Here is an 11,140-nt window from a genome sequence, read left to right as displayed (position 1 = left end):
AACAAAGAATCAAATTGTCCCATAACAGCATAACAGTTAAACCCCTTGCCCCCTTCTAATAATGCCTCTTGTTTGTCTTTTTATATATAGAGAAAATATAATAAACTGGTGCACTTGAGACAATGTCAACACAATATTAATTAAATTATTATTTATTGCTATTTTGTTGTGTGTATTTCCTGAAGTATATTTTTTTTATGTAACACGAAAACAGGTTTGACGTGACCACATTTTACAGCTTATCTTTACAGCGACATCTAACGACAATCACGTGTTCTTCCTTTTCCGCAAAGGTAATGGCCGATACATGCTCCAAAAAATACACGTGGTGTTTATCACGATAAATTATACATATATCGATGTTAGAACTTAAATTCCTTATAACTAACGACACAATTAATATATAAGAACTCTAAAACATTAGAAAGTTCTTTTCTATCTGTCCTATTTTACATCGTCTTGGCTCTTTTGAAGAAACCGATAAAAAAGGGGGGATAGAAACTGTCATCTGTGAGGTGAAATTTACACCATCCTTTGGCTACTTAACTTACTACGTGTATCCAGACCTACTTTTCTTACATTCAGAATTATTATTATTTCCTTACATTGTATTTTTCCTAAGACTTGAGTTAATTAAAAGCTTTCAGGAATTGTTGGATTATGCAAAGTATGTTTACACCACAATGGGAACATGTCAATAACACACAAAACAATGTATGTGTTCCTGCACCACACTTGACTTCAATGTAGTTACTCTTACTAGTCGCTATAGTCCGTATACAGTTAATTAAGTTGACGAAAGTTGTATAAATGCACAAAGTTTAAGCTGCAGTATTCACGCTAGGCTCCAAGTCGTATAAGATTGCTATTAGTCTTGTCAGATTCTTCCCTTCAAGCATACAGAAACCAACTAAAATTTTCAAACAAATGGTCTATTAAATGTTAGTTGTGAAGGCTGAAGTTGGGATAGAATAATAGATGATTAAAAAGTTCTGTGATAATTGTACTAAAGACTACAAATGTCAGCAAAATAAAAGGTTGTTTATTGAGAGGAGCATATCACTATCATCAAAATAATTATGACACTTGTAAGGCAGCAACCATTTGATTTTCTGGGGGGCTATGGATTTTTTTTTCTGGACAAACTTTTTTTTCGCCTTTGGTGAAAAACTATTTTTTGGCGAGAAGTGGAAAACAATTTTTTTCTTTTAATTTTAGCATTCATATAGTGGCAGCTGAGGGTGAAACAAACAATTTTTTTTCTCAGGATTAGAAACATTATTTTTTTCTCCCAAATCTGGAAACAAACTTTTTTTCCAAAAAAATCCATATCAGTGCAAAAAATATCTCGAAATATTCAAAAGATCAATGATAAGAAAAGATACAATTCCACTTGGAATATCTACTTTGATTTCAAAATAGTTTCCCTTATTTTCCAAGATAAGTCACTGTGTAGGCCTCACTATGGTCTGTTATAGCTTATAAATATAAGATCTTTATCATTTGAACCAGAGGAGGATTAGGGGGGCCTTTTGAGAAAAAAGTTTGGTTGATTATATAGGGAATCGCTGAAGCGTGACAGGCAGCCAGTGGGCCCCCCACTTCTGAAAAATTTCTAGATCCGCCACAGTGAACTAGGGTGTATAGTTCAATTTGATGCATTTGTCAAATGTTTGTATTAATCGCACATGGTCATTTTCATGTATTGTATATTTATCTTTTTCACTGTCATATATATATCATATTTTTGGAAATTCTGGTTTTCCAATTTAGCCTTTAGGTATAATTTGAATTAATACTAACTAAATATTTTATTTTACTTGTAGAACTGGCAAGATGCAGATCTTTGTTAAAACATTAACAGGGAAGACCATAACCCTAGAGGTCGAGCCCTCTGACACCATAGAAAATGTCAAGGCAAAAATTCAAGATAAAGAAGGTATTAAATTAATTTTGAAAAATATGTAATTCCATTTCTATAGTCGATGATATATTAGCTACAGTGATGTTGACATTCTTTCAAGGTTCTCACTCAGGCGAGTCTATGAGTCCTGCACTTATGAATTCTGTCTGGAATGATCAATTATATAACTTACAAAATGTAAGTTATAGATGCATTAATATTGTAAAATAAATTTGCATCAAATGAGCACATATATCATCATTTCATATCAATAGTTTAAAAATCATTCAAATTTAATGTTATTTTTATCCCCCCCTCCCCCCATTTTGTCATTGAGACCAAAATAACAATCATATAGCATTAACATCTGCACACTGATTGACTCTTTCAAAATTATTAGTGAAAAACCTCTTTTTTTTTAAGATTATATTCATGCCATTTGCAATTTGTTTATAAATTAAAGCCTAACATTCAATTTTCAAAACTGCATTACCTACCAGACCTGTGATGATGTGTAAAAAATGTGTGTGTGAAGGGGGGGGGGGGGTGTACTAAACAAGCACTTCAATAACAAAGAAAGTGAGAAAAGTAACTTGCACAATTTGGTTGTGAAATTTAAAGCTTGTTCAGTAGGTTTTTGATAAGCATTATTTTTGTAAAATGTTGATTGTAGAGGAAAATTTGTCTTTTTTGCCTTTCAAAAGTACTTGCTGGTCATGCTCCCGATTGGCACAAAATGGTCTATTACTGGTAACTGGTTATCAATCAAATAGTTATCAAAAGTACCACGATTAAATTTTATACGCCAGACGCACGTTTCGTCTACATAAGACTCATCAGTGACGCTCAGATCAAAATAGTTCAAAAAGCCAAATAAATACAAAGTTGAAGAGCATTGAGGACCCAAAATTCCAAAAAGTTGTGCCAAATACGGCTAAGGTAATCTACTCCTGGGGTAAGAAAATCCTTAGTTTTTCGAAAAATTCAAAGTTTTGTAAACAGAAAATTTATAAAAATGACCATATAATTGATAGTCATGTCAACACCGAAGTGCTGACTACTGGGCTGGTGATACCCTCGGGGACGAAACGTCCACCAGCAGTGGCATCGACCCAGTGGTGTAAATAGTTATCAAAAGTACCAGGATTATAATTTTATACGCCAGACGCGCGTTTCGTCTACATAAGACTCATCAGTGACGCTCAGATCAAAATAGTTCAAAAAGCCAAATAAATACAAAGTTGAAGAGCATTGAGGACCCAAAATTCCAAAAAGTTGTGCCAAATACGGCTAAGGTAATCTACTCCTGGGGTAAGAAAATCCTTAGTTTTTCGAAAAATTCAAAGTTTTGTAAACAGAAAATTTATAAAAATGACAATTGTCAATCTAATAGTTATAAATCATACATGTAAAAGTTGCAATTAATTTATAGTTCTTATCACTCATACCAATTGCAAGCTTGATCATAATTGATCAAATAAAACTGGAAATAAGTTACTGTGGGTATCCAATCACCTTTGTGGTAGTGAATTACCTATTGCCTGACCAGTTAAAAAAATTGCCAATACAATTTGTCCATTTAAATTGTACAGGTGGTCATTTAACTACCTGTAGATTTACCTGGTTTGTTTTTAACAGAGCTAATTTAAATGAATGATAGCTAGCTTGCTTTCCTCATGTCCAATGTCCTGAATGGACTATTCTATTTAGGTATGGGACATTTTACATTTGATACACTATTTGTTCTTTCTAACAAAGATAATTATTGTAAATTTTTTTTTTTTTTTGCTAACAATCACAAATAAATCATTGCTGGTAAATCCCACTTTTATAATGAAGAATAAAGCACTGAAATTTCTATTCACTAAGCCATTTGTACTTTTTTGATATATTGAAAATAAATTTTTCACAGTAATTCCGATTGAAGAAGATCCTGAATATTAAATGAAACTTTGATACACTATTTGTTCTTTCTAACAAAGATAATTATTGTAAATTTTTTTTTTGCTAACAATCACAAATAAATCATTGCTGGTAAATCCCACTTTCATAATGAAGAATAAAGCACTGAAATTTCTATTCACTAAGCCATTTGTACTTTTTTGATATATTGAAAATAAATTTTTCACAGTAATTCCGATTGAAGAAGATCCTGAATATTAAATGAAACTTAGCATTACTACTATTCCATTTCAGGAATCGTAATATAACATGAAAATATATCCCATTATAAAACACCAAGCCACACATAATTCATCTTGTAGAATTATTCACAATTAGATGGGCTATCCAAAAAAATCCATTTCACAAACACTTTAATTCCATATCAGGAATCAGAAACTTAAAATATATCCCACATTAAAACACCATGAAGCAAACATATATCTCCTTTTTTTATAAACTAAATTCACTGATTGAATTTCCATCTTCACTGTAAAGAGACACAAAAAGAAATGGCTTAAAATGCCCCATCTCTAAATAGAATAGTCTATTCAGGACATTGGTCATGATACATGAGGAAAGCAAGCTATCTATCAGTCATTTTAATTTTACCTTTTAGTGATTTTTTTTACTGGGTAGTTAAATGACCACCTATTGATGACCTCTCACAATACCTGTCATACAATTTAAATGGACAAATTGTGTTGACAATTTTTTATACTGGTCAGGCAATAGGTATTTAAATACCACAAAGGTGATTGTGGAATGACAGTAAAAACGTTTCTGAATGAGAGGGTGATGTAACTGTAATGATAGTTATTAGTTGCATTATTTATATAAAAAATAAAGTAGCACTCATATTCAGTTTTTGTCATGATTTTCAGGAATTCCTCCAGATCAGCAGAGATTGATTTTCGCTGGAAAACAGTTGGAAGATGGAAGAACCTTGTCAGATTATAATATCCAGAAGGGTAAAGATAATTTCAATATTTATTTCATTGTAAATAGAGAAAACAACATTTGTAAAAAGCAGAACTAAACAACTGATAACACAATTAAGGACATGTGATAAAGTACGGAAACATAGAAAGACTTCTTGTACAGCGTCTAGTAGCTTTAAAAAGATGGAAAATGGTATTCTGTTTCTTAACTTCAATCTCCTTTTAGGTACATATGTTGTCTTCCCCGATTTTGGAATGGAAAACAATTAAAACATCATCAGTCTAGATCTTTTATATAATATAAACATTTTTAGATAGGCCTGGTAGCCTTTTTCCTTTTTATTCAAGCATCCCTGATGAGACTTTCGCAGAAAAAAAATGTTAGGTGGGTAAAATTTTAATCCTGGTATCCAAAATGAGTTTATTCATTGGAAATACTTTTAAATTAACTTAATAAAATGCGTGTCTTATCTTATTATCTAGAAAAATTCAGAACATTTTATGTAGAATTAAATTTTTAAACTTTGGGGAGATAAGTTTGGTAATTTCAGAATAATGTAGAGTAAAGGCAAATAAAATTGAGAATGGAAATGGGGAATGTATCAAAGTGACAACAACCTGACCAAAGAGCAGAAAAACAACCAAAAGCCATAAATGGGTCTTTAACATGGGGAGAAAAGCCTGCACCCAGGGTGTGCTTCAGCTTGCCCCTCAACAAAAATGTGTACCAGTTTAGTGATAATAGACATCATACTAAACTCAGAAATATGTAAATGAACTCAAATAAAAAAATCATACAAAAAAACAACTTTTTAAAGAAAGTCCTGCAATTAACCTAATAGCAAAAACGCCAAACATCATACAGTAAAAAATTCTCGAACATATTAAAAGTAAGCCCTTTACATTAAAAACTTGACATCTCTTGCGTTCAAATGTTTGGGCTTAGGTGTTCCTGATGAAGTTTTTCAGATGCATGTAATTTTTTTTAGAAAGAGAATTAATTCTTAGATTATTACAAAATCAACAGAAAAAGGTTGATCACACATTACTGCTCGATTGAATAAAAAATTTATCCTCGCTAATATTTTAAAATTATTAATCAGAAAAAGCTACGTGAAAATTTTTGCTGAAGTGTACAAGGGGAAGTAACTTTGCATCATCAAAATTTCATACAGATGTGTAATAATAAATAAATTTAATAAAATATTTAACATGTTTAAGAATTGAAAAAGGATGTTTAAATGTATGAATTTGATTATTTTGTAGAGTCAACATTACATTTGGTGTTGCGTCTTAGAGGAGGAATCATTGAACCATCTCTCAGAATTTTGGCCTCCAAGTACAATTGTGACAAGATGATCTGCAGAAAGTAAGTCCTTTCATCAAATGTTTATTGCTATTCAGAAAAGGGATATGCTTTTAAATCCAGGAAAGTTAAATAGAACGGAGAAGTTGAAACCCTAATTTAGTAAATTTACAAAACTTTTAAGTTTAAATTATCTTAAAATGCACTTCTGTGAATGATTAATTTGTTGATGTTTTTACTTTGCTTTTTCTATCTTTATATCTCATAAACAAGCACAAAGAACTTTCTTCATTTAAATTATTAAATTATAAAAAAGAATTATTTTGAATTTCTGCAGCCATCATAATCAAGTACAACTGAATAATAATTTGTTTTTCAGGTGTTATGCTCGTCTTCATCCAAGGGCAACAAACTGCCGTAAGAGGAAATGTGGCCACACCAACAACATCAGACCAAAAAAGAAGCTGAAGTAGACAATAAACTGTTCCTTGTATTTATTACAATATTGTAATAAATTTTTCCAGTAGATTGGGATAATATTTTTTCTTTTTCTCTGCCGTAAATACCAATAGTTGTTGTCCTTCGAAATAATTAAAGACATTGATGTGGTGTTATTTTAAAAGATTGAAGTTTGGTTAATGGAAGAGAAAAACTATCCTGCCAAGTAAAAACTTAGTATTGCTTAGAACAAAATCTTAATGCAAAGAACAAGTAATTAAAACAACTTCTATAAAAGAAAAAAATAGTGTGATAATTTTAAATCTCAGTTCATTATGTTTGATAAATAAATACTTCTAAAATAATCCATCCCCCTGTCAGATTCATAAATCACAGGAGGAAACAGCTCCCTAAACATATCAATCATTCCTTGTTAGTGAAGAAATGACATAGGTGTTGCTTTTCTGGTGTAGACAGCATTGATTGTGTTGTCATCCATTGTGAAGTCTTCTGACAGTTTGATGGGAATTATATGTGATAGATAAATGATATTTTCTATGCATATTCATCAATATCATAATCAGCACATCAAAGTTTGAGGACCATTTCAAGGTCCTGGTCCAATGAATTTCAGTTAATTTCAAATTTTTAATGTCAAGTTTTCTGCTTAGATTACGATAAACAATGATATCTTCAATAAAAAAAAAAGGAAATTAGCAAAAATACAGAACTCAAAAGAAAAATTCAAAAGTGAAAGTCTCAAAATAAATGGCAAAAAGAAAAGCTTAAACTCGTCATACAAATGTATAACAACTGTCATTTTCCTGACTTTGATACAGGCATTTTCTTGTGTAGGTACAGAATCGTGGATTAAAGCTGTTAATAGCAAGCTAAACCTATGTATGACTTGTATGTCCATTATATTGACTAGAATGAGTGAAGAAAACAAACATAAGTAAGTAAAAATGTCAAAAGTTTGGATACAGGTAACCATACAGCAGCCAACATAGTGTTATTACCTTATCACTATAAAAACAAGCAGATATATGTCAACAAAGATGAACAAAAAGGCATTTAGGCGAGCACATAATAGAAAAAACGATAGACAAGAGTTGATGTGATGTACAAGTACCAAGCCACATCCAAATGGATATTCCCCAAAATAATACAAACAGTAAAAGTAATAATTTACAAATAGTAAGTTAGAAAATATATTTCCATATGCAGGTGAAGTTGGTAATTTGCCACTGAAGTTGCATTATTATAAATTAATCTTCATTTGATGATGATTTTTGATGCAGTACTGTTTCTATAGGCGACTTCAACAAAGTACTAGGTCAATGATGCTTGACCAGCAGTTTAAATAGTAACGGCTTGTCTCATTTCCATGGAGATTATTTTGGCCTGCCCCCTCCTTGTTCAATTAAAACTTGTATTGTTTACATTACAGTTTGTTTATGTCAGCTTATAGAGAACTGCTTTTGATAAGTCAATGGTACCGTACATTTGGTGTAATTTATCGCAGTTTTCATTGAAGAGGTATACAAATTTTTTGGCGTTTATTTTTTTTCGGGGATTGAAAACTTTTATCAAAACCTCTGCATGTACAATTTTGAATTGGGGGAATTTTGTTCTATCAACAAAAATAAGCGAAAATAACCTGCTATACAGTATTTGATGTTCAGTAATAAGCAGTTACTTTTGTCAAAGTGCTGACAGTTCTCATCGTGATAAATGTTAATTTTAATTGCAATATTTGCTTGATCGTATCAAAACTGCATAAAGGCGACATATTTATTCAAATTTTTGACCAAAATTGTCTCGACTCCAAAAATGTGTATTTGTACCAAAATGATGAGGCTTGTTTAGGGGGGGTATCAATATCCCATATCCCATTAAGTTTTTATCCCAATATCCCGTATCCCTATAATGTTTACCCCTAATATCCCAATAATTATTTTTTACAAATATCCCATATCCCTAAAACTATTTTGAAATATCCCAAAAAATCATTATAAATTCATTCCCAAGCCCATTTTTTTCCTCATCATCACAACGTCAACAATTTTGACTCTGGAAAACAAACTGTAATAAGAATATACAATGTATGTGTCCAAAAGAAGAAGTGTTCCATCTTAGAGCCTTATATAACAATCTTTTTGTGTGATGTTAAACGATAAATTTAGTGTAAGGGGTCTAATTTCAGACTTTATTTTTTAATTGTTCAAACCGTGATGCATATGACTGTAAAATATAATTTTGATAGCATTCTTCTTTCATGGATAAGAAACTTCATCCTACACGTTAACCTATGTTGTAAAGAACAGAAGGACGCAACCCTGTCTCTTGTCCAAGATTGCTCTGACATCCAACGGCTGTTTTGCCAGACAAGCTGAGACTGTGGGACGTCAGAGCACGTCCATATCAAAAGGTGGATATTTAGCATGCAAGTTCAATAACTCAAAATTTAACACAAGAAAGCTTTCTGCTAATGTACCTACATTACACTTAACTGTTGCAATATTTTTACAGCAGGCAAAATTTGCACAGCCCTTGTTTTGCAAAGAAATAACACAACATTTGACTCTGTGATCTTGAACTTTATGAATTACATAGATCCCAATATTTTGTTACTTTTTAATTTCCTTCCTCACAACACCAGTAATAGAAAGAAAATATATTAATTTACATTGATTATTTAGTAATTATTCGTTATTAACATAGTTTATACAGCGAAATATCTACTTTTTGATATGGGACGTGCTCAGCATAACAGCCGTTGCACATCAGAACAATCTGTAAAATGTGGAGACCTTTGAAGATCTTGCCACGCCACGTAAAAAATAAGAGGTAAAACACTATAAAATATCCTGTAATCATATAAAGCATCAAAACAAATGAAAACATTGACAACAATAAGGCTTAACTCATCAGATGGATACATCTAACAGAAATCTATGATTATTTCAAGAAAATTATAAATGCATATGAGCATATAATATAGAAAAAGATGTGGTATGATTGCCAATGAGACAACTCTTCACAAGAGACCACGTGAAACAGAAATTAACAACTATAGGTCACCGTACGACCTTCAACAATGAGCAAAGCCCATACCTCATAGTTAACTATAAAAAGACCTGAAATGACAAAGGTAGAACAATTCAAACGAGAAAACTAACGGCCTAATTTATGTATAAAAAAATGAACAAAAACAAATATGTAACACAGCAACAAACGACAACCACTGAATTAAAGACTCCTGACTTTGGACAGGCACATACATACAGAATGTGGCGAGGCTAAACATGTTAGCGGGATCCCAACCCTCCCCTTAACCTGGGACAGTGGTGCAACATAAGAACGAACTATACAAATCAGTTGAAAAAAGCTTAACTCCTCAGATGGATACAAATAGAAATACATCTAACAAAAACAGAGGGTGGACGTGACCGAGTACTTGTACATCCCATCAACAAAAAGACACTAAGTACAGATCTGAGAGTACTTGCCGTTACTGACAGCTAGTTCAAAGCCAATTACAACTAATGAAAAGTAATGCATCTGAGACTAAATTATAAATCATTACACATCCAACATCCAATGGCACGGTAAACAACATCTCCGTAAAAATGAGGATGTGCTATCCCGTTTGAAATAATTTTTTTTATAGGTAGAACCAAACTTCAAAACCAAATCTAGAATTTAGTAAAGATTTTAAGTGACTTAATATTATTTACCAGTAATACATAGATTTCGTTTATTAAAATCCAAAGCGTTACAACAGACACGGGCATAGCGGAGGTGTGATACACAAACACTGTAAGAAAGTGCCAAAGGAACATCACCATCCAAAAAAGGAAAAATCATAATAAGGAACGAAGTATGGAAAGCAAAACAAATACTTTTAAAATTATCAGTACACATGAGCATATAAATATCGAAAATAGATCATTACTTTTCGCTTGGGTTTGGATGACTTTTAAATAAAACGACCATTAACTCAATTAAAATCAACAAAGCACTAAAATGACCTTTAATATTAAACTTTTTGGGGCAATTTTATCAAGTGAGATGTAAATATTTCTGTACTTAACTTTTAAATTCAACTTATTTTTTTTCATGTTAAAAATTCAATATCCTTATAAATGCATCAATATCCCATATCCCATTTACTTTAGGACACATATCCCGTATCCCTAAAAGTAAAATGGCAAATATCCCGTATCCCAATATACCCTATACAAGCCTCAATGATGGCCAGGACAAATCAATAAATCAATAAATAATAAGTCCCTAAATGGTGATTTCCATGCACCACATAGTGTCATGTTTTTTGGTTGGTCCTGAATCTGTCCAATTTTAGGTTAAAGTAGACTTCTGTGGCAGAAAACTTGACATAGGGATAGTGCTACGTCGGCGGTGTCATTAGACAACTTCTTGAAAGCTTTATATTTTAGAAGTTGAAAGACCTGGATACTTCATACTTTATACATGGATGCCTCATGTTATGAAGTTTCCATCAGTCACATGTCCAATGTCCTTGACCTCATTTTCATTTTTCAGCGACTGCTAGAAAAAAAGTTAATATCTTTTGTAGTGTTAAATTCT

The 11,140-nt window shown here is 31.8% G+C and overlaps 1 protein-coding gene across 3 annotated transcripts; it reads left to right on the top strand.

Annotated features, from left to right (window-relative positions):
• Positions 1–274: 274 nt before the first annotated feature.
• On the top strand, positions 275–6,619 carry LOC143080241 (ubiquitin-ribosomal protein eL40 fusion protein). 3 transcript variants are annotated; one of them, XM_076255975.1, is made up of 5 exons: positions 275–293; positions 1,827–1,939; positions 4,729–4,815; positions 6,052–6,154; positions 6,471–6,619. In XM_076255975.1, exons 2-5 carry the CDS (start codon positions 1,837–1,839, stop codon positions 6,562–6,564), a joined length of 387 nt encoding a protein of 128 aa, XP_076112090.1. In that variant the 5' UTR covers positions 275–293; positions 1,827–1,836; the 3' UTR covers positions 6,565–6,619. The 3 variants fall into 3 exon arrangements, with proteins under 3 accessions (XP_076112090.1, XP_076112089.1, XP_076112088.1); XM_076255974.1 differs by having other exon boundaries at positions 285–328; XM_076255973.1 differs by having other exon boundaries at positions 286–361.
• The last annotated feature ends 4,521 nt before the right edge of the window (positions 6,620–11,140 follow it).

The sequence above is a fragment of the Mytilus galloprovincialis genome, chromosome 6 (genome assembly GCF_965363235.1).
Source record: "Mytilus galloprovincialis chromosome 6, xbMytGall1.hap1.1, whole genome shotgun sequence".
Lineage (NCBI taxonomy): Eukaryota > Metazoa > Mollusca > Bivalvia > Mytilida > Mytilidae > Mytilus > Mytilus galloprovincialis.
The sequence above is the reverse complement of the archived record's forward strand: the minus strand, read 5'-3'. Positions and strand labels throughout refer to the sequence as shown.

Bases quoted from the DNA above. Each gene is read 5' to 3' on its own strand.
- LOC143080241 (XM_076255975.1), top strand. From the start codon at position 1,837: ATGCAGATCTTTGTTAAAACATTAACAGGGAAGACCATAACCCTAGAG. The intron at 1,940-4,728 runs GTATTAAATTAA...CATGATTTTCAG, and splicing joins AAAAATTCAAGATAAAGAAG to GAATTCCTCCAGATCAGCAG. The intron at 6,155-6,470 runs GTAAGTCCTTTC...TTTGTTTTTCAG, and splicing joins GACAAGATGATCTGCAGAAA to GTGTTATGCTCGTCTTCATC.